Source organism: Notechis scutatus, chromosome 3 (assembly GCF_049901735.1).
Source record: "Notechis scutatus isolate UNSWTSFEM ecotype Mainland chromosome 3, rNotScu1.2, whole genome shotgun sequence".
Classification (NCBI taxonomy): domain Eukaryota; kingdom Metazoa; phylum Chordata; class Lepidosauria; order Squamata; family Elapidae; genus Notechis; species Notechis scutatus.
In genome coordinates, this window is record NC_142011.1 from 1914233 (window position 1) to 1937687 (window position 23455).

A 23455-nucleotide genomic window follows, 5' to 3' on the forward strand; every position below is an offset into this window, starting at 1 on the left:
TTCCTTTTCCTATTTGTCTAGTTTTCTTAATTACTTAGGCTTTTGTCTATAGGGATTCTTTAATACTTTTTATTTGATTCCTTTTCCTATGTAAGTTTGTTTTCTGGCTGACCTGATGTTCCCCTTGGGCTTTTCCTGTTTTTTGTGACACTACTGCCTTTGTGAAATTCCCTTTCCACACTATCTAGTCCAATCACCTGCTCAGGCAGGAAACCCTGCTCCATTTCAGACAAATTGTTGTCTAGTCTCCTCTTAAAAATCTCCATTGATGAAGAACCCACAACTTCTAGAGTCAAGCAGTTCCACTGGTTAATTGTCCTCAACATCAGGAAATTTCTGAGCTGAAAAAGCTTCTTGGATGAGAAGCAAAACGTCTTCAAAGAAAATCCAGAAGGTCCAGTTGCTTCCTGAAAAAAAAAAAAAAAAACACCTTTGGGACCTCAATTATAAATGTTCTTCTCTGCACTGCCTACCACAGAAGAGGAGCTATTGCACAGGTTTAAGCTAGTGAAGAGGGCAGGCAGCCTCCTGGTTACTTTATTTCTTTTGGATGACTTCACACCCCAGGTTCCTCACACAATGTATGGCCCCAGGTGGCATTCCTTGGTGGGTCAGCATTCACCCCCATTCACCTTGGGGTTTTAATGTGGCTTAAAGCAGGGGTCTCCAACCATGGCAACTTTAAGCCTGGAGGACTTTAACTCCCAGAATTCAAAGCTGGCTGGGGAATTCTGGGAATTGAAGTCTTCCAGGCTTAAAGTTGCCAAGGTTGGAGACCCCTGCTTTAAAGCCACCGTATGAACACAGAACCTGGGTTAACCCCAACATCCAGGTTAATGTTGTGTAGTACACAATGGGAATGGGGGCCAAATGCCAATGTAGTGGGGCTGCCCATAAGCCCCAGAGGGATCAGCCAGGGCAGTGGAGCACATAACAGTGTTTCCAAGCGCCCAGCCCCCTTTAAGATGGGTGGACTTCAACTCCCAGAATTCCAAGCTGGGAAAAATACTGCTGTACCCCCCCCCCCAACTGAGGCATTCTGGGAGTAGAAGTCCATACATCCATGTCAGAGAGGCTAAGTGTGAAAAACACTTCTCCAGTCCTACTGATTTCTGGCTGGGGTCTTTTGGGGGAAGGGAGGAAGTCCACCCCTCTTAAACCTTCCAAGGTTGAAGGAAAGAAAGGGAAGCAGGCCAGAAGGTTAGAGCCCGGAAACGTTGCGCCGCGGAGAGCGTTTCCCGAGGGGGACACTTTGGACATTGCACCCCCAGCGCTAGAGGCGCCCACGTGATCAGAGGCCGCGCCACGCTATTGTATGAAGAGTCGGCTCCTCCCCCCGGAAGTCCCTTCTGCACTTCCGGTGTCCGTCCCTCAAAACGCGCCTCCGCTCGTCCTCGCCCGTCTTGGGGCTCGTGGGTTAGTGTCTCCCCGTCTCCTGCCTCTGGTTTGGGGCGCTGCTCCATCGGGCAGCCCCGGTAAGAGCCGCCCCTCTTCCGCCCTTTCTCTGGACGTGGGGAGCGGGCGTTAGGGGTGTTCTCCGCCCGAAAAGGTGGGGTAAAATGAATAATAATGATAATTTAATGAGTGACCGAATGAATGAATGGAAGGAGGCGGGGGGGCGGGGGCTCCAAGCCAGGACCTTTCGGCCTGCCTACCTACCTCACAGGGTCGTTGTGGGGAAAAGAGGAGGCAGGAGGAATAGGGACCTTCTGCGCCTATAAAGGGGGCATAAGAGCGTGTGTGTATATCGTTATAACTATAATTTTATACACACACACACGCATATTACATGTACATTAAACACACACAATTTTATCCCACCTTTTTAGGCGCAGAAGATATATATATATATTTTGTTGTGTGTGTGTATGTATGTACGTATGATACTACAAAATGATATGTACATGTAAAATACATAGTTTTAATAATATTACAAATATGTCTACACGTGGATTTTTATATTTGTGTTCAGGTGTATATAAATATAAAACATGCAAAAGAAACAGGTTTAGGAAAGTTCCTTACCTAAAAGTTGGGATAAAATTCTATCACCTGTCTATCTACCTCTTGTTTGTCTCTATCTACCTATGTACCTACACTCCTATCCTATCTTTTATATCATCTATAGCTATTTATCTTCCTTCTATCTATCTTCGTTCTATATCAACTATATCTCTTATTTTCCTTCTATATCTACCTATCTATCTCTTCCCTATTTATCTATCTATCTCTTCATCTAATATCTATCTATCTATCTATCTATCTATCTATCTATCTATCTATCTATCTATCTATCTCTTCATCTAATTCTCTCTTCATCTAATACCTATCTATCTCTTATCTATCTATCTATCTATCTATCTATCTATCTATCTATCTATCTCTTCATCTAATTCTCCATCTAATTCTCTCTTCATCTAATTCTCTCTTCATCTAATATCTATTTATCTTCCTTCTATCTTCGTTCTATATCAACTATATCTATCTCTTATTTTTCTTCTATACCTATCTATCATCTATCATCTATCATCTATCTATCTATCTATCTATCTATCTATCTATCTATCTATCTATCTATCTATCTATCTATCTATCTCTTCATCTAATTCTCTCTTCATCTAATACCTATCTATCTCTTATCTATCTATCTTTTCATCTAATTCTCTCTTCATCTAATATCTATTTATCTTCCTTCTATCTATCTTCGTTCTATATCAACTATATCTATCTTTTATTTTCCTTCTATACCTACCTACCTACCTATCTATCTAGCTATCTAGCTATCTATCTCTTCATCTAATTCTCTCTTCATCTAATATCTTTATCTATCTATCTATCTATCTATCTATCTATCTATCTATCTATCTATCTATCTATCTATCTATCTATCTATCTATCTATCCACCCATACCTACCTACCTACCTAAACGTTTTAGGGAGAGAGCATCCCTAATCTTCCTTTCCCCACAACAATCCTGCAACGTAGGTTTGGTTGAGAGACAGACTGGCTAATCCATTCATAGCTCTTTTTGAAACAACACGTCTCTCCCCCTCACCATTTTGTTTGAAAGGCACCTAGCAAGAGATGGCTGATCATTCTAATCCATTCCTTTAGGGAGCAGGAGGGCCTCGTGCCAAGATGCTGGCTTTGCGGGGTGTGCTGGTCCGCCCGAGGCCTCTGTGTCGGTCCGTGCGCTCGGGATTCCAGGCCTGGCTTTCGACCTGCAGTCCGGATCCTGGGACCCCCATCAAAAAACAAAGAGGTGGAGGAAGCCTCGAAGATTTCCGCTCCAAACTACTTGGGGGTCCCCCTTTGCAGCATTTCCTACAATCGGCTGCTCCTGGGCAGGATCGCTTGCCAGCTGACGTCTTGGAAGACCCCGCCCCTTACCTTGGACCCACCAGCCTGGCAGGTTCCCCGAAGAAAGGTGAGTAGGGCTGCTCCATCACACCTTTCCTGAAATGCTGCATACAATCAAGCGCTGACTTGATTTTGAATAGGGACATTTTTGGGGGTCGGCTCTCTGTGTCCTGCTGGGCAATCACAGTGAGTTTGCTCACTTATGTCGGCAAAACAGTTCCCTCACGATGAAACAGCAGCCTGGGCCCCGAGCAGAGTTGAACCTGTTTTTGAATTTGGATGGATGGGGGACCACCAGGAAATCCTGAGGTTGTAGGTTAGGTCACAGAGTCCCAGAATGACAGGGTCAAATTTGTCCTTGTTGTTGCTAAGAAAACTGTCCTTATGGTTATCAAGAGTCAAGTTGGATGGGAAGAAAATAGAAGAGAAGAGAATAGGGAAGAGAAGAGAATGAGAGAGGGAGAGAGAGAGAGAGAGAGAGAGAGAAAGAAGAGAAGAAAGAAAGAAAGAAAGAAAGAAAGAAAGAAGAAGAAAGAAAGAAAGAAAGAAAGAAAGAAAGAAAGAAAGAAAGAAAGAAAGAAAGAAAAGAAAGAAAGAAAGAAAGAAAGAAAGAAAGAAAGAAAGAAAGAAAGAAAGAAAGAAAGAAAGAAGAATCAGACCTTGGAGGTCTTGTAGTCCAGTCCCCTACTTGTTCTGACCCAAACCTGGTTCCAAGAGAGCAAACACGAGACAAACCTATGTTGCACCACCTTTTAATGTTTCATTTACGAATCCTGTTTCTTCACAGATAAAAGGCTGCTTCCAACTAATTTCACAAAATAAGACCGGGCCTTATTTTTTTTTGACCACCAAAAAACGGCTAGGCCGTCTTTTCGGGGTGACTAATTCCCCTTGCAACCTCGGGTGGGCGGGCAGCGACAGCTTGGATGTTGACTTCGGTGTTGGTGGGGCACTTCGATCGGGAGACCTTCCGCCACCATTGCTTTCCCTTCTCCCTTGCTGCCGCGGTGTTTAGAGCAACGCCGCGGCGTTTGAGTCAGCCATGTGGCGCTCTCCCTGCAACGGAGCCAGGGCGGAGACACTCGGCTTCAGGCGCTCCTGTCGCCGCCTTCCCTTCGCCTTCGAAGGCAAAGCCAATTCTTTTAAAAACAACGCCTGACTACCGGTATGACAAAGCCTCCCCTGCCCGAGAGGGCAGCCCAACCCCATGTGGGGAGGCGAATCTCCCGGGGCCGCAGTGCAGGATCGGCCCACCCCGGGAGAAGCGCCCAGCCGCCATCCCTGCCTGGCGCCGGGCAGAGCGCCAAGAGCTTCGCCTGGGGCGCCCAGCGCAGCTGACAGGCAGGCCCTCCTGCCCGGCAGCAGAGCTCTCGCCAAGGCAGCGAGCGCCTCCCCACCGGACCCTCTGCTCATCCCGCCAGGGCCACGCCAGAGCCGTATGGGCTGGGCAGAGCCAGGAAAGCGAGCCGTGGGTGCGCGCCCGCCTGCCAAGCAAAAGAGCCGGGCCGACCTGAGCTTGGCTTCCTTCCCAAGTCCCTCCAGCGCGAATCCAAAGGGGCCACCGGGAGAGGCTGCCCGAGGCAGTGATAGCGCCCACCCGTCCACGGACAGGGAGGCGAGGTGATGGTAGCACTGCTTCCCTGGCCGGCGGAGAGAGCCCGAAGCCGCCCGTCCTTTCCACCCCTCGCCCAGCCTGTCCCCGTGCACCTCCAAATGCGCCGGCAGCTCCAGACGCTGCAGTGGAACGGGCATCAGGCAGAGGCGCTGACTCGGCGGGGCTCAGTTTGGAGGAGGACGTGGCGCAGGCCGTCGCCTCGCCTCCCTGTCCGTGGACGGGTGGGCGCTATCACTGCCACGGGCGGCCTCTCCCAGTGGCCCCTTTGGGTTCGCTGGAGGGACTTGGGAAGGAAGCCAAGCTCAGGTCGGCCCGGCTCTTTTGCTTGGCAGGCGGGCGCGCACCCGCGGCTCGCTTTCCTGGCTCTGCCCAGCCCGCACGGCTCTGGCGTGGCCCTGGCAGGATGAGCAGAGGGTCCGGCTGTCAGCTGCGCTAGGTGCCCCAAGCGAAGCTCTTTGCGCTCTGCCCGGAGCCAGGCAGGGATGGCGGCTGGGCGCTTCTCCCGGGGTGGGCCGATCCTGTGCTGCGGCCCCGGGAGATTCGCGTCCCGCATGGGGTTGGGCTGCCCTCTCGGGCAGGGGAGGCTTTGTCATACGGTAGTAGGGCGTCGTTTTTAAAAGAATTGGCTTTGCCTTTGGAGGCAAAGGGAAGGCGGCGACAGGAGCGCCTGAAGCCGAGTGTCTCCGCCGGGCTCCGGTTGCAGGGAGGAGCCGCACATGGCTGCGCGAAACACCGTGGTGTTGCTCTAAACACCGCGGCAGCAAGGGAGAAGGGAAAGCAACGGTGGCAGAAGGTCTCCTGATACGAAGTGCCCCACCAACGCCAAAGTCAACGCAGGCAGCACCATATCCGGGTATGCAACAAAACTACTTCCTAATGGCAAGCCCCCCCATTCCCCCCCATTTCGCATGTTTAATATAGGCCTTAATTTGGGGGGAGGGGCTTAATTTGATTTTTTGCCGATAAAACATGCTCGGCCTTCCTATTGGTGGAGGCCGTATTGTTGGTGAAACACACGGTAGTTCCAATAAGAGCCTTGCCAAATTTTTGCAAGGCTGCCAAGAACACCAGATAAAGTTCCTAAAGAATAAATCAAAGAGTCTCCAAACACCAACTCAGATATTCCTAACACCCACAAGGCTTGAGTGCAAAAACTTCTTTGCTTCCTGCAAAGAACTCCTGTTTCTCAGCTGGCTTTTATCCCTTAAGGGAGGGGCCATCACCTTGCAGCCTTTCTCCCGAGTCGCCCGTGCTGCTGCAGCTGCTCTTTCCTTCGAGCAGCCCTGCGCACACATGCGCTGGGCACAGGCTCCTCGGGGTCCTCTTCCTCACTGCTGCCAGCCTCCACCATCTCCGAAGGCAGCACTCCACTCCCTGGTGGTCCTGGCCCCATCCCTGCATCCCACGCAGGCCCCTCACCTGAGTCCTCGCTCTCCGAGACCTCAGCCGTCCTCACCTGCCGGCGAACCACAACACTACTCATGCAGGAGAACCTATACTATTTCACACAAGTGGCTGTCTAGTCTTTTATCTTAGATGGGTGGGTTTCTCCTCTGTGAGAAATGGGGGGTGTCTTGGCCCAAAGGGGCTGCTTACAATTCTAGAGGCAGTCCTTGACTTACGACCACAATTTCCCTTGCTAAGCGAGACGGGCATTAAGTACGTTTTGCTCCCATTTTCTTGACACAGTTAAGTGAACCACTGCAGCTGTGAAGGGATGGCTGTGAAGTGAATCTGGGCTTCCCCACTGACTTCGCTTGTCACACAAACGGGGATCATGGGACACTGCGACCGTCATAAACACGAGTCAGTTGTCGAGTATCTGAATTTTGATCACGTGACCGTATGGGATGCTGCCGTCGTCCTAGATAGTTGTTGGCAAGCGCCTGGATTTTGATCCCGTGGTCATGGGGATGCTGCAGTGGTCGTGAGTGTGAGAAGTGGCCGTAAGTCCCAATTTTCAGTGCTGCAACTTTGAACGGTCACTAAAGGAATGTTGTAAGTCAAGGACTACCCATATAGAGAATGGAGAAACCTCCAAAAATAAAAGGTACAACTACTCGGTGCCCTCTGTCTTAAGGAATCTCTCCTCTTCCTCCTCCTCTTCCTCCTCCTCCTCCACCTCTTCCTCCTCCTCTTCTTCCTATTCCTTCTCTTCCTACTCCTTCACCTCCTCCTCTTCCTATTCCCCCTCCCCCTTCTCTTCCTTCTCCTTCACCCTCTTCCTCCTCCTCCTCTTCCTCCTCCTCTTTCTATTCCTTCTCTTCCTACTCCACCTCCTTCTCTTCCTATTCCCCCTCCTCCTCCTTCTCTTCCTCCTCCTCCTCTTCCTCCTACTCCTCCTTCTCCACCTCTTCCTCCTCCTCTTCCTATTCCTTCTCTTCCTACTCCTTCACCTCCTTCTCTTCCTATTCCCCCTCCTCCTCCTTCTCTTTCTCCTCCTCCTCTTCCTCCTACTCCTTCTCCACCTCTTCCTCCTCCTCTTCCTATTCCTTCTCTTCCTACTCCTTCACCTCCTTCTCTTCCTATTCCCCCTCCTCCCCCTTCTCTTCCTCCTCCTTCACCCTCTTCCTCCTCCTTCACCCTCCTTCTCTTCCTCCTCTTCCTCTTCCTTCTCTTTCTCCTCCTCTTCCTCTTCCACCTCCTTTCTCCTCCTCTTCCTCTTTTTCTCCTCTTCCTACTCTTTCACCTCCTTCTCTTCTTCCTTCTCCTCCTCCTCCTCCACCTCTTCCTCCTTCACTTCCTCCCTCCTCCTCTTCCTCCTAGTCTATCTGGAGACTTACGGCTGCCAGATGAATGTCAGCGACACGGAGACAGCCTGGGCCATCCTCCAGCGGAGTGGTTACCAGAGGACCAGCAACCTGGCGGAGGTACTCAAAAGTCCAGGCTGGGCATTTTCCGGCAGCGGCCTCAGTGGCTGGAGTAGTGGGAGCAGTGCCAGTTCGACACTCATTCGTTGGTTGCTGCCCCAGAAAGACCCAGGGCATAATCTGGGGGTTGAGGGGTCCTTGGTGCTCTCTGCTTGCTTTTCCCCCCTTCCTTGTAGACATTTCATGACCGAACTGGGCTAAAAGGGAGTCGGGTTTTCTCTCTCATTTATATACTGGTGGTTTGTCAGTATTGGTGGGAATGTTCCTGGTGGTTCCTTGATTAGACAATTTTTTACTGTTAGCTTGTTTGTGAGTAGTTCTTTTGATTTGGAAAGCGCCTTCAACCCCCACGTGAGCAGAGGCTGCACCAAGATTATTACCACTAGAGTCCAACAACCAAGAAGTGAATATTCCAATCAAGGAAGCAGCAACCCTGGTGATGTTCCCTAGTTGGGTCATGAAACATCTGGAAGAAAACAGCAAGCTCAGAGAGCGCCAAGGACCCCCTCAGTCGTCCTTCCTCCCCACTCCCTTCTAGCATTGATGATGTTCCCTAATCAGGTTATGAAACGTCTGCAAGAAAATAGCCAAACTCAGCACCAAAGACCACCAGTCTTCTTCCTCCAGCTCCTCCTCTTCCTCGCCCTCCTCCTCCTCCTCCTCTTCTCTGCAAACTCCTCTCCCTTCTAGCGTTGATGAAGCCCCCTAGTTGGGTAACGAAACATCTGCAAGAAAACAGCCAAACTCAGAGAGCACCAAGGACCCCGCTCTTCAGTCCAACATCCTGACAGAGTCACCTTGTGTCTTGTGACACAATAATCCTGTCTCCTCCATGCTGACACAAAGTTCAATTCGTGGTTGTTAATATTGTGTCATCACATTGGAACTTTTGGAGCAACAGATTCTGCTAAACTTTTTCTGAGCCCCCTGTTATCACCCAGTCTGAATGCTGGAAGGCTGCATTTTCTGCTTAAATGGAGCTTTTAAAGGCTTCTGTTTAGGCTAGCAGCCCACTCTCTATAGATGAGGAACGTTTAATCCCAGAGAAGGAAGAAAAATGTTTCTTCCTCCCCCTGTTTGTGTTTAATAATCCCAGCTCTTTCTGCCCCTTCTCTATTTCAGGCTGATGTGGTTCTGCTTGTCACCTGTTCCATCAGGTAAGGTTTGCTTGGATTTGGAAATAATCGTAATACGCAGCACCATTTACCTTGTGGACGGCCACTTAAATATGAGCCAACAGTGTGTTTCAGCTGCCAAAAAGCCAACACAGTTCTAGGCTGCATAAACAGAGATAGAATCAAGATCACACAAAGTGTTAATCCCAGTTTATAAGGGCTTTGTAAGGCCACACTTGGAATTCTGCATCTAGTTTTGGTTGCCACACTATAAAAAAGAGGTTGAGACTCTAGAAAGAGCGCAGAGAACAGCAACCAGGACAATGAGGGGACTGGAGTCTAAAAGATACGATGAACGGTTGCAGGAACTGGGGCTGGCTAGTCTAGGGAAGGACCAGGGGAAATAGGAGAGCATCTTCCAATATTTGAGGGGCTGCCACAGAGAGGAGGAAGAGGTCAAGCTATTTTCCAAAGCACCCGAAGGCCAGACAAGGAACAATGGATGGAAACGGAACAAGGAGAGAAGCAACCTGGGACTAAGAAATTTCTTGACAGAATAATTAATCAGTGGGATAGATTGCCTCCAGGAGCTGTGGGTGTTCCATCACTGGAGGTTTTTCAGAAGAGTCTGGTCAACCATTTGTTTGAAATGGTATAAGAGCGTCCCAACTTGGGAACTTTAAGACTTGTGGACTTCAGCTCCCAGAATTCCCCAGCTGGTCTTGGAATTCTGGGAGTTGAAGTCCACAAGTCTTAAAAGTTCCAAGGTTGGATAACCCAGGCATATTTTTTGAACAGATGGAAGGGACCTTGTAGGTCACCTAGTCCAATCCCCTGTCCAAGCAGGAGACCTTACATTTTTTCTGACAAATGGCAGTCCAGTCTCTTCTTGAAAGCTTTCCAATGATGAAGCTCCCACAACTTCTGTTCCATGTGTTGATTGTTCTCTGTCAGAAAATCCCTCCTCCTCATTTCCAGGTTGAATCTCTCCTTGGTCAGTTTCCATCCATTGTTCCTTGTCCGGCCTTCAAAGGTGCCTTGGGAAATAGCTTGACCCCCCACCTCCTCTCTGGGGCAGCCCCTCAACTATTGGAAGATGCTCTCCTGTCTCCCCTGGTTCTTCTCTTCCCTAGACTAGCCAGGCCCAGTTCCTGTAACCATTCTTTATATTTAGAATAGAATAACAGAGTTGGAAAGGACCTTATAGATCGTCCACTATTCCTTGTCTGCCCTTTGGGGTGCCTTAGAAAATAGCTTGACCCCCTCTTCCTCTCTCTAGCAGCCCCTCAAATATTGGAAGATTGCTATCCTGTCTCCCCTGCTCCTTCTCTTCTGGTCAGCTTGAGCATTGGATTGGACTAGAAGACCTCCAAGGTCCCTTCCAATTCTTTTGTTATTCCGTTCTGGATTTCCCACTTCCCCAGAAGGGGCTGGGAAGAACCCACGGGCCCCTCTTCTACCCCGAGCAGAGTTTTGAGTGACTCTTCTTCAGGCCCGGCCAAGGGTTCATCCATGTTTCGTTGCTCGACAGGGAGAAGGCTGAGCAGACAGTCTGGAATCGCCTGCACGTGTTCAAAAATCTCAAGACCAAGCGGCAACGTTCACGGGGGTCTCTGCGGATCGGGATCTTAGGTAACAGGGACGCTCCCAGCAAAGGGTCTTACGGGGAGGGGGGACCCTCCGGGGCTGGACTGGGAGCCTCTGGATAGTAGGTGAATGTCCCACTTTTTCTGGAAGGGGAACCTGGGGCTGGGATGGATAATTAGCCCAGGTCTTTCAAACGCTGGAGCTGCCCATAGTTAGATGTGGCCTCACCTCCATAGCTCAGGTTAGCGATGAGGGCACCAGGCTAGAAAACAGGAGACTCCGGGTTCTAGTCTTGCCTTGGGCATGAAAGCTGGCTCAGTGATGTTGGGCCAATCACCAGGAGACGGTGAGTTCTAGTCCTGCCTTAACCATGAAAATCAACTAGGTGACTTTAGGCCAATCACTAGGAGACAGTTCTAATCCCCAGCTGGGTGACGTTGGCCCAATAACCAGGAGACGGTGAGTTCTAGTCCTGTCTGAGGCACAAAAGCCAGCTGGGTGATTTTGGGCCAGTCACCAGCAGACGGTGAGTTCTAGTCCTGTCTTGACCATGAAAATCAGCTAGGTGACTTTGGGCCAGTCACTAGGAGACAGGGAATTCTAGTCCCCAGCTGGGTGACATTAAGCCAATGACCAGGAGACTGGGAGTTCAGTCCTGCCTTAACCATGAAAATCAGCAAGGTGACTTTGGGTCAATCCCTAGGAGACAGTTCTAGTCCCCAGCTGGGTGACGTTGGCCCAATCACCAGGAGACGGTGAGTTCTAGTCCTGTCTGAGGCACAAAAGCCAGCTGGGTGATTTTGGGCCAGTCACCAGCAGACGGTGAGTTCTAGTCCCCCCCCCCCTTAGGCAGAAAAGCCGCCTGGGTGACTTTGGCCCAATAACCAGGAGACGGTGAGTTCTAGTCCTGTCTGAGGCACGAAAGCCAGCTGGGTGATTTTGGGCCAGTCACCAGCAGACGGTGAGTTCTAGTCCTGTCTTGACCATGAAAATGAGCTAGGTGACTTTGGGCCAGTCACTAGGAGACAGGGAATTCTAGTCCCCAGCTGGGTGACATTAAGCCAATGACCAGGAGACTGGGAGTTCAGTCCTGCCTTAACCATGAAAATCAGCAAGGTGACTTTGGGTCAATCCCTAGGAGACAGTTCTAGTCCGCAGCTGGGTGACGTTGGCCCAATCACCAGGAGACGGTGAGTTCTAGTCCTGTCTGAGGCACGCAAGCCAGCTGGGTGATTTTGGGCCAGTCACCAGCAGACAGTGAGTTCTAGTCCCCCCCCCCTTAGGCAGAAAAGCCGCCTGGGTGACTTTGGCCCAATAACCTGGAGACGGTGAGTTCTAGTCCTGTCTGAGGCACGAAAGCCAGCTGGGTGATTTTGGGCCAGTCACCAGCAGACGGTGAGTTCTAGTCCTGTCTTGACCATGAAAATGAGCTAGGTGACTTTGGGCCAGTCACTAGGAGACAGGGAATTCTAGTCCCCAGCTGGGTGACATTAAGCCAATGACCAGGAGACTGGGAGTTCAGTCCTGCCTTAACCATGAAAATCAGCTAGGTGACTTTGGGTCAATCCCTAGGAAACAGTTCTAGTCCCCAGCTGGGTGACTTTGGCCCAATCACCAGGAGATGGTGAGTTCTAGTCCTGCCTTAGACATGAAAGCCAGCTGGGTGACTTTGGGCCAATCACCAGGAGACTGCGAGTTCTAGTCTCGTCTTAGGCACAAAATCTGGTTGGGTGACACTTTGGGCCAGCCCAACCCACCTCACAGGGTTCTTGTGAGAAAAAAAAATTGGAGGAGGAAGGAGTATTAAGTACGTTCGCCTCCTTGAGTCATTTATAAAAATAATAAACGTGGGATAAATTCCCAATTAAGTATATTTCTTTGGTAAGCCTTCACATGCAAAGGCGTAAGGAATGGATGAATAAGAATCTACTTAGTAATGATTAAAGGTGTTGAAACAAGGCTCATATAAATAGGAAATCTTTCAGCTCCGGGTGCTCGCCTGGTTCTTAATTTTAATCCGCGGGATTTTAATCTGTGGGAGTATTAAAAAGTGGTTCTCCCCACCCCCCCTTTGCTAGACCCAAAGGGGTTCCATCCGTTCTGCAGCTCATGATGTTGAACCTGTTAAAATCTGCGGCTAGGATGGGAAACTGGCATCTCCAAATCAATATTTCCTGCCTCTTCTCTTCTCTTCTCTTCTCTTCTCTTCTCTTCTCTTCTCTTCTCTTCTCTTCTCTCTTCCCTTCCCTTGTATATTCTGTTCTCTCTTCTCTTCCTTCTCTTCTTTTCTCTTCTCTTCTCTCTTCCCTTCCCTTGTATATTCTGTTCTCTCTTCTCTCTCTTCTCTTCTTCTTCTCTTCTCTTCTCTTCTCTTCTCTTCTCTTCTCTTCTCTTCTCTTCTCTTCTCTCTTCCCTTCCTTGTATATTCTCTTCTCTCTTCTCTTCTCTTCTCTTCTCTCTCTTCTCTTCTCTTCTCTTCTCTTCTCTTCTTTTCTTTTCTCTTCTCTCTTCCCTTCCCTTGTATATTCTCTTCTCTTCTCTTCTCTTCTCTTCTCTTCTCTTCTCTCTCTCTTCTCTTCTCTTCTCTCTCTTCCCTTCCCTTCCCTTGTATATTCTGTTCTCTCTTCTCTTCTCTTCTCTTCTCTTCTCTTCTCTTCTCTCTTCTCTTCTTTTCTCTCTTCTCTCTTCCCTTCCCTTGTATATTCTCTTCTCTTCTCTTCTCTTCTCTTCTCTTCTCTTCTCTTCTCTTCTCTTCTCTTCTCTTCTCTTCTCTTCTCTCTTCCCTTCCCTTCCCTTGTATATTCTGTTCTCTCTTCTCTTCTCTTCTCTTCTCTTCTCTTCTCTTCTCTTCTCTCTTCCCTTCCCTTGTATATTCTCTTCTCTCTTCTCTTCTCTTCTCTTCTTTTCTCTTCTCTTCTCTTCTCTTCTCTTCTCTTCTCTTCTCTTCTCTTCTCTTCTCTCTTCCCTTCCCTTCCCTTGTATATTCTGTTCTCTCTTCTCTTCTCTTCTCTTCTCTTCTCTTCTCTTCTCTCTTCCCTTCCCTTCCCTTGTATATTCTGTTCTCTCTTCTCTTCTCTTCTCTTCTCTTCTCTTCTCTTCTCTTCTCTTCTCTCTTCCCTTCCCTTCCCTTGTATATTCTGTTCTCTCTTCTCTTCTCTTCTCTTCTCTTCTCTTCTCTTCTCTTCCCTTCCCTTCCCTTGTATATTCTGTTCTCTCTTCTCTTCTCTTCTCTTCTCTTCTCTTCTCTTCTCTCTTCCCTTCCCTTGTATATTCTCTTCTCTCTTCTCTTCTCTTCTCTTCTCTTCTCTTCTCTTCTCTTCTCTTCTCTTCTCTTCTCTTCTCTTCTCTTCTCTTCTCTCTCTTCCCTTCCCTTCCCTTGTATATTCTGTTCTCTCTTCTCTTCTCTTCTCTTCTCTTCTCTTCTCTTCTCTCTTCTCTTCTCTTCTTTTCTCTTCTCTCTTCCCTTCCCTTGTATATTCTCTTCTCTTCTCTTCTCTTCTCTTCTCTTCTCTTCTCTTCTCTTCTCTTCTCTCTTCTCTTCTCTTCTCTTCTCTTCTCTTCCCTTCCCTTGTATATTCTGTTCTCTCTTCTCTTCTCTTCTCTTCTCTTCTCTTCTCTTCTCTTCTCTTCTCTTCTCTTCTCTCTTCTCTCTTCTCTCTTCCCTTCCCTTGTATATTCTCTTCTCTTCTCTTCTCTTCTCTCTTCTCTCTTCTCTCTTCTCTCTTCTCTTCTCTAATCTCCTCTCCTCTCCTCTCCCCTCCCCTCCCCTCCCCTCCTCGGCTCACGCTTCTGCACCTTCTTGCAGGCTGCATGGCCGAGAGGCTGAAGGAGAAAATTTTGGAAGAGGAGAAATTGGTCGACATTGTGGCCGGCCCAGACGCTTACCGGGACCTGCCCCGGCTCTTGACGGTGGCTGAATCCGGCCAGCAGGCGGCCAACGTCCTGCTCTCCCTGGACGAGACCTACGCGGACATTTTGCCCGTCCACCTCAACCCTGGTGCCACCACGGCCTTCGTGTAAGGAGAAACCTGGTTTGTTGCTGGTTTGATCCTACCCGGGAGCCAGGAAGGTGGAAAATGCCCGAGATCGATCGATTGATCGATATATACGTAGTTTTTGTTTCTTAATCACCCATCTCCCTCGGGGAGGGGCTCTGGGCGGTGAAGATTGATCGATTGATTAATTGATACATAGTTCATATTTCTAAACTGCCCATCTCCCTTGGAGAGACAGACAACTAGAAACTATAACTAGATGGATGATAACTAGCTAGCTATGATAGATTGAAATCGATTAGATTAGGGATTAGATAGATAATAAATAGATATGATAGCTAGATATATGATAACCAGACAGCGAGCTATGATAGACTGAGCTAGCCACAATAGACTGACATAGATTAGGGATTAGATTGGGGGAGAGAGAGAGAGAGATGATAGCTAGATAGATGATAACCAGATAGTTGGCTATAATAGATTGATTTAGATTAGATTAGGGATTAGATTAGATTGGGAGAGAGAGAAAGAGAGAGAGATGATAGCGAGATAGATGATAACCAGATAGCTATGATAGATTGAAATAGATCAGATTAGGGATTAGATTAAATTGGTAGAGAGAGAGAGATGATAGATAGATGATAACCAGGTGGTTGGCTATGATAGATTGACTTAGATTAGATTAGATTAAGGATTAGATTAGATTAGATTAGGGATTAGATTCGATTGGGAGAGAGAGAGAAAGAGAGAGATGATAGCGAGATAGATGATAACCAGATAGCTATGATAGATGGAAATAGATTAGATTAGGAATTAGATTAGGTTGGATTGGTAGAAAGATGGGAGCTAGATAGATGATAACCAGATAGGTGCTTCTCTTTGGGACAACCTTGACCTGGATGGCGTAGGATCTATACAGACTTTTAGCTACACAATTTGGGATGGACACCCTTGGAATGGTGTGGGAGTCGGAATGGATTCCCAGAGGGCAAAAATTGCAGACTACAAGAATCATTTGTGACTTCCGGTTTGTCGGCCCGAGCGGCAGGGATTTGCGAGCTGCGCGATCCCTGCCGCGCTAGCCGTTTTTGGGGCTCCGACCCAGCCGGGTGCGGAGCTAGGCTGCCCCTGCAGGGGCAGCTGAAGGTAGGGGATCCGGAGAAGGGTTTGGGGGTGCTGCAGACCCCCCTCCCTGGCCGGCAGAACCCCTTTTCCCAGGACGGTGCAGCGGCGGTCCGTAATGGCCGCCACAAAGAAGCTGGCAGCCGGGTAAGAATGCGCAGGAGGAAGTGGAGAAAGTGATTGAGAGGAGAAAGTTTTTCTTGGCTCCTAGGACTGTAAGACATATTTAATAAAATTCCTGAAAAGTATGACTTTCTGAATAATACCTGCCAGAAGAGGAAAAAGCGGCTGCTTGAAGGTGCTGAAAGGATAGCTTTCCCTCTTTTCCTACGGAATAAATAACTGGATATTAAGAAACCTATTTTTAGGTGGAAATTGGTTTTAAGCGATGAGTGGGAAGAGAGAGGATTAAAAAGAAAATATTTGTATGCTAAGATTTGTTGGAGCAGATGCCTTAAGGATTTGAAGACTAGAATATATTGTAACAAGACTTTAAACAGATTATGGACTTTCTTTCTCTTTGATTGATATCACCCCAGAAGGAGAAAGTGAGAACTCTGCCTTGGTTTGGACTGATTGATAACTTTGGGACTGTTCTATCTTTTTTTTTTCTTTTGAATATTCTGGTTGTTGTAAGAAGAAAGAAGGAGAAAAGAAAAGAAAAGATTTATAATGGCTCTTTCTGTTGAGGAACTAAGAAATGGTGTGGAAGAAGCTTTCCTTTTCTTAGAAATGGCGCTTACTAATTATCAACAAAAATTACAACAGATGAAGACAGCAGAGGAACAAGAAAGAAAGGAAGGAGCCATCTTTAATGAATCTCAGAATTTGATCCAGAAAAAGGAAGAGAGAAAGAAAAGAAAAGAAGAGAAAAGAAGAAAACTAAAGGATTTAAGGACTTAAGATCTAAAAAAACATTTAAGAAAGGGAAAAATAAAGTGCAAAACCAATATGATGATTGTAAACAAAGGGGAAAAGAAATACGACAGAGAAGGGAAGCCGGTAAGGCAGAGGCTAGAAGAAGGGGGGTAGAAAGGTTTGTTGGGAAAAGAAAGAAAGGGAAAAGGTGGAGAAAAGCTACAACGTTTTGAAATTAAATGGAAAAAAGGAATTTTTATGGATAATGGATAAAGTATAATTTTTTTTTTTTAAAAAAAAAGATTTTGCAAGGTACATAAGATGAGATGGTAGTATTGCAATGGTTTAAGAGTTGATAAGAGATTAAAATGTTAAAATGTTTAAAAATGATTGGTTTTAAAACTTAATAATAGGAGAGGTTTAGAATATTGTTTTAATTAAAGAGTTTAATAAAATTATGGTATTGATGTTATTATAAAATTTTTATTATAGTATTTCTTTTTAATATTTGGATTTATTCTCTAATTATGCACTTAATTGTGTTGGATGTATTAGTTAGATAGAATGTACCAAGCAAAATCTGATTGGGTATTAGATATTATTTTAAAGATTAATTTGATTAACTTAGGGGGAGATAGAAAGGCATCATACTCTGATTAATGATTTCAGGAGAAACTGATTTTCTTTTTTTTTCATAAGGGATGAGACAAAGGGATGATAAAAATGGACAAAAGATACAAATATAATGATTTAAACTAAGATGATTAATTAAGGTAGAATTAAGAAGTGTGAAATATGTGGAGAAGTTAATATAGAAGGCTTAGAATGGTAAATAAAATAAGTAATGATATGTAAGATGAGCATGAATATAATTGAAGTCCATGAAGAGAGAGACACCTGGGTCCAAGTTACTTTCCAAAAAGATATTTTTTTTATGTTTTGTGTGTTGTGTGTATATGTCTTTTTTGGGGGAGAATTGGTAAAACTTGTAGAAATATAGAATGAGAATAATGGTAACTAAGTCAGAAAGAAACAGATGAAATAATAATAATGATATTGAATAAGAGTAAAGAGAAGTAAAGAGAAATTGAATAAGAGGTTATGGTATATTATATGGAAATGGTTTAAAACAGAATCATAATTTATCTGACTTGTTAAATTTACAAGGGAAAAAGGTTTAAACATGTAATGAATAATGATAATTTGTGTGTTTTAAAAATTAATAAAACTTGTTTTAAAAAAAAAAAAGAATCATTTGCACCACTCAGGTAACCCTGAGGACACAGACAAACCTCCAAGTGGCCTCAACGTCCCTCCAAAAGGATGCAAATGACCAGCTGTTTTGCAAGGAATATCAATCCTTCCCCACTAGCCAGTCAGAGCTGAAGAAGCTTCTTGGATGAGAAGCGAAACGTCTTCAAAAGGAAAAAGCCCAGAAAGCCAACCCACTTGCCTCTTGAAAAAGCAGTTTGTGTTGTCCCCATAACGATCGCTTGCTTTCTCTCTCCCAGCTCCATCATGCGTGGCTGTGACAACATGTGTAGCTATTGCATCGTCCCCTTCACTCGTGGGCGCGAACGGAGCCGGCCCTTGGCCTCCATTCTCCAGGAAGTGCAGATGCTCTCAGACCAGGTAGGAGGCCTTGGACTTGAACCTCTGACCCAGGCCTGTCAACTAAAAACTCTGCTCAAGGTGGAGAGAGAGGTTCTTTCCAGCCCCTTCTGGGGAAGTGGAGGAATCCAGAATAGAATAACAGAAGAGTTAGAAGGGACCTTGGAGGTCTTCTAGTCCAGTCCCACAGGAGACCCTATATCAGGGGACCCTATATCAGGGGTGTCCAACCTTGGACCTTTAAGACTTGTGGACTTCAACCCCCAGAATTCCCCAGCCAGCATGCTTTCAGATGGGTGGACTTCAGCTGATAGACAGACAGACGATACGGATGGATGGATGGATGGATGGGTGGGTGGGTAGGTAGGTAGGTAGGTAGGTAGGTAGAGGATACAGAGAGATAGAAAGATATGTAGATTAGATATAGATATAGAGCCCTCTCTAAGCAGTTTACAGAGTCAGTGTCTTGCCCCCAACAATCTGGATCTCATTTTACTGACCTCGGCATGATGGAAGGCTGAGTCAATTTTTAGAAGGAAGAAAGGAAGGGCGGGAGGGAGGGAAGGAGGAAGGAAGGAAAAGGAAGGTAGGTAGGTAGCAATAGCCTGTAGACTTATATACCACTTCATGTTGTTTCCCAGCTCTCTAAGCGGTTTACAGAGCCATCCTCTTTCCCCCAACAACCTGGGTCCTCATTTTACCCACCTCGGAAGGATGGAAGGCTGAGTCAACCATAGGAAGGGAGGGAGGGAGGGAATGAATGAAGGAAAGAAGGTAGCAATAGCCCTTAAGCTTGTATACCACTTTACAGTGCTTTTACAGCCCTCTCTAAGCAGTTTTCCAGATCCAGCCTCTGGCCCCCAACAATCTGGGTCTCATTTTTCTGACCTCGGTAGGATGGAAGGCTGAAGCAACCTTTAGAAGAAAGGGGGGGGAGGGAGGGAGGGAAAGAAGGAAGGAAAGAAGGTAGCAATAGCTCTTAGGCTTATATACCACTTTACGGTGCTTTACAGCCCTCTCTAAGCCAGCCTCTTGCCCCCAAACAATCTGGGTCCTCATTTTACTGACCTCGGAATGAGAGAAAGTTTACTTAGAGCCAGTGGGAATCAAACTGCTGGCAGTGAGCAGCGAGTGAGCCTGCAATACAGGTTGTGTCAATAGGGCTGACAGGTCGTCCTCCACTTGCTATCACAACTGAGGCCAATATTCTTATTGTGAAGTGAGACATTTGTGAAGTGAGTTTTTTCTCCATTCTACAACCTTTCTTGCCGGAGCTGTTAAGTGAATCGCTGCCATTGATAAGTTAGTAAACCCGCTTGTTAAGTGAACCTGGTTTCCCCATCAACTTGGCTTGGCAGAAGGCCGCAAAAGGGAATTGCATGGCCTTGGGGGACAGAGCAGCGGTCATAAATAGGAAGCCATTGACATACATCTTTTCATCTATCCCCTCTCCTCTTAGGGGGTGAAAGAAGTGACCCTTTTGGGCCAGAATGTCAACAGTTACCGGGACAACTCTGAGGTTCAGTTTCACTCCCTGGCATCACCTGAGCTCAGGCAAGGATTCCGGACCGTCTACAAAGCCAAAAAGGGCGGGTTGCGTTTTGCCGAGCTTCTGGACCGAGTGGCTGCCGTGGACCCAGAGATGAGGATCCGCTTCACTTCTCCGCACCCCAAAGATTTCCCGGATGAGGTGGGTCAGGCCCCGCTGACCTCTTCCTCGCCCACCGGCAGCGGCGCGCCAATATAACAACCCTGTTTGCGTTTCGCAGGTCTTCGAGGTCATGCGGGAAAGGCACAATATCTGCAAACAGGTGCACCTTCCTGCCCAAAGCGGCAGCTCCCGTGTCCTGGAGGCCATGAAGAGGGGGTGAGATCTGTGTTTGTGTGTATGTGAGTGTCTGCAGGGGCTCTTAATGCACCTTGAAAAGGTCTAGCCACGTGGCATCCCCTTTCAGCAGCCCATTCTGCTGAAACATTGGGGAAGTTCGTGTTAAAAATGTATATAAAGCACCACACAGAGCAAACAAAGAGCACAGTTACCATGTGCTTTACTGCTCAATTGTAGAACTGTATAACAGAAAACAAGGAACAGGAACACCATAGATCCAAACTTGTAAACATTCATCTATTGGCTGACTACTACCGTAGTTCATCATCCTCTATTAACCACCCCATAATCCCTTGCGTGGTGGAGACCGGGCATCTGAATGGAGCTGAATGTTTACTGGCCAGATGCCCTTCCTGTTGACAATTGTTTTTTCAGCCGATATAATTCTCAGTGTGCCCAGAGAGAGAAATATCTCTCTACCTATGATCGAACTCGCAGCCTCCTGATTGCAGAGTCAAGTCTTCAATCTGGCATGATTTAGTCTGTAGGTGTGGAACAATATAGAACTTGGAAGAATCATATGTCATTCTTTTTTTTAAAATAAATTTTTTATTACATTTTCACAAATACAAACGTCAATCATGTTTGTAACAGCGTTTTGGCATCGACATATATTTATATCTTATAGTTCTTATTATATAGATTATTATTTATACATTAACAGCTATCTTGTGTGGTTTATTTATAAATATCTATAATTACATGTATCTCCTATACCTTCTTATTTATATGTCTGGAATAATATTATCTTAAGACCTCATACTTTAATTGCATTAATCTATTTTTCCTACTTTCCGTATCTGTTCTCTAACCATTCATGCCATTTGTCCCACGTTATATAATATCCGGAGTTCGCTTTCTCTTTCATTTCTAACGTGAGCCTATCCATTTCCGCACATTCTAATATTTTATGTATATATGTCCTTCTTAATTAGAGGTCCCACACCTGGTGGATCCTGGGAGTTGAAGTCCACACAGGATGTGATGGAAGGTGGTGAGACAGTGGATTCCCCAGGAGATAATTCAAACCTGATATTATGTGTGAGAGAAAGAGGGTGAAGACAGCCTCTCCCTAATAACTCCCAGAGTATATTGTGGATTGAGATAGTGGAGCCCTTAAGTCTGGCAAGATTCTGTCTATAGGTGGGAAACAATATTCAGCCTGGAAGAATCACCACCTGTCATTCTTGGTTGGCGCCCAAGACAGGGTGACTGAGGAATTCTGGGAATTGAAGGCCACATGTGGTAGCTGAGGGAGTTTACACGTGATGTGGCAGAATATAATTAGGTGCCATCATAAGAGGGAGGGGTGCAATGCAGAGGAGCATGATATAACAGGTAGCCTGTGTGAGAGAAAGTGGATGAAGACAGCCTCTCCTCCATGGTTCCCAGAGTCTATTTTAGATGAGGAGAATTCGAGCCTTCAGTCTGGCCAGATTCTGTCTACAGGTATAGAACTCGGCTCGAAAGGATCTTCATGTGTCATTCTTGGTTTGGGGCCCGACATCCATGTTCTCATCCTTCCAGATACACGCGGGAATCGTACCTGGAGCTTGTATACCACCTCCGCAACTATTTACCAGGTAGGTGTGTCTCATTTATGCTTTCTGATGACCCCCCTTCTCCAGACTCACATATTTATGGACTTTTAAGGATAGCATGCAGATGATACAGGGGTGTGTGAAAAAGATATTTTGGCAGCCCCACGACATCGTTGCCTTATTTGCACCGATTACTATATCACCCTTCTGCTCTCACGTTTATGTCATGGGTTGGCCTCTATCCCTGGCCCTTTTTAAAAAAAAATAATTACGAGCCACGAAGATGGGGATATTCCAGGTTGGAGACGGTTAGTGAACTAGGAAGAAGATCCCACCCACCTCTTCTGTTTGCAGATGCAACCCTCACCAGTGACTTCATCGCCGGATTCTGTGGGGAGACAGAGGCCGATCATTTGCAGACGCTGTCGCTCCTCCGTGAGGTCAGCTACAACTTCGCCTACATCTTTGCGTACAGCCAGCGGCAGGTGAGGCCTGGGGCACCCACTGCATTGGCACATCTGAACAGGGCTGATTTGCACCTGTGGCGGCTGTGCCCATGTTGCAGCGGCGGGCTGAATTGCTATTTATTTACTTGTACCCTGACCCAGCTTCCCAAACACGACAAACCCTCGGAAGTGAACTCAAGGATTCCTTGCTTAGGAGCGCCGGCAGCCCTGGCAAAAAAATCTCTCTCTCATTGCAGGCCAAGTCTGTCCAGCAGGGAGATTGAATAGTTGTCTGTCACATCTATTCACCCCACCTTTCTTTTTATCCCCTTGGCTCTTCCATGCCAAGGACCGGCCCATAGATTTCCACTGCTCTCCTCTCCTCTCCTCTGCCTTCTGCGTATCCTCAGGCACTGGGCCCAGCTGATCCTCCTCTTCCTCATCAGCCGCCTCCAGACCTGGAGGCTGTTGACTCTCCAACTGAGGGCTGACGGTCTCCCTCCCTCCCTCCCTCTCTCTCTCTCTCTTTTCCCCCCAGGAGCTCTCAGGTTACCCTGATGGTGATCCTGATTCCAACACCGCCTCCTCCTCTGATTCAGCTGCTTGACGGGCCGGTGGCCAAGAGGCCACAATTCCTGCTTTTATGATTTTTGCAAATACCTCAAGTTGGGGGATATACCCTGCGCTCCTTCCTCTTCTTTTTCAGAGAAATGGTGATCGTCCAATCTCTTCTTAAAAACTTTCTGGGTTCTCCAACCCTGGAAGTTTTTAAGAAGAGACTGGACAGCCGTCTGTCTGAAATGGTATAGGGTTTCCTGCTTGAGCAAGGGGGCTGGACTAGAAGACTTCCAAGGTCCCTTCCATCTCTGTTGATTCTGTTTCTAATTTCCCCCATAACAACAGCCCTGTGAGGTGGGTTGGGCTGACAGAGAGAGGGACAAGCCCAAAGTCAGCCAGTTGCCTTTCATGCGTAAGGCGGGACTAGAACTCACCACCTCCTGGTGATTGGCCCAAAGTCACTTAGCCGGTGTTCATGGCTAGGACAGAACTAGAACTCACCGTCTCCTGGTGATGATGCGCCCAAAGTCTCTTAAGACCACAGAAAAGCTGTGAAGAGAGTGGCCTTGGAGGGCAGGAGGAAGAGCTGCTATCTAGGTTAGATAAGAGGCCAAGAAACCAGCATGAGAAAACATCTCAAGCCAAGTCCTCCCCAAGTTTACATGAAGATGAAGTCAGGGAGTGGACATTCATTTGGATTTACAAGATTCCATTTCTAAACTATTCCAATTAAGCACAGGTAGTCCTCAACTTACAACAGTTCGTTGAGTGACCGTTCGAACTTACAATGGCACTGTGATGACCCAAAGGGGCGTGGCACAAAGGCCACACAATCAGATAATAAGTAGGAGTCCCTTTATTCACTCCAACTTTGCCCCCAATGTCCTG

General features: G+C 47.0%; 1 protein-coding gene across 2 annotated transcripts in view; it reads left to right on the forward strand.

Annotated features, from left to right (window-relative positions):
• The first annotated feature begins 1341 nt into the window (after positions 1-1341).
• CDK5RAP1 (CDK5RAP1 mitochondrial tRNA methylthiotransferase) overlaps positions 1342-23455 on the forward strand; it is a 32625-nt gene continuing 10511 nt past the window's right edge. The window contains exons 1-11 of one of the 2 annotated variants that reach the window (XM_087959123.1): positions 1342-1475; positions 3116-3428; positions 7743-7846; positions 8969-9003; positions 10493-10593; positions 14354-14564; positions 18035-18155; positions 19594-19824; positions 19904-20001; positions 21550-21605; positions 21918-22048. In XM_087959123.1, the coding sequence (XP_087815249.1) occupies positions 3140-3428; positions 7743-7846; positions 8969-9003; positions 10493-10593; positions 14354-14564; positions 18035-18155; positions 19594-19824; positions 19904-20001; positions 21550-21605; positions 21918-22048 (1377 nt within the window). In that variant the 5' untranslated portion in view covers positions 1342-1475; positions 3116-3139. Of the gene's footprint in view, positions 1550-3115; positions 3429-7742; positions 7847-8968; positions 9004-10492; positions 10594-14353; positions 14565-18034; positions 18156-19593; positions 19825-19903; positions 20002-21549; positions 21606-21917; positions 22049-23455 lie in introns of both variants that reach the window. The other variant, XM_087959122.1, reaches the window with a different exon arrangement.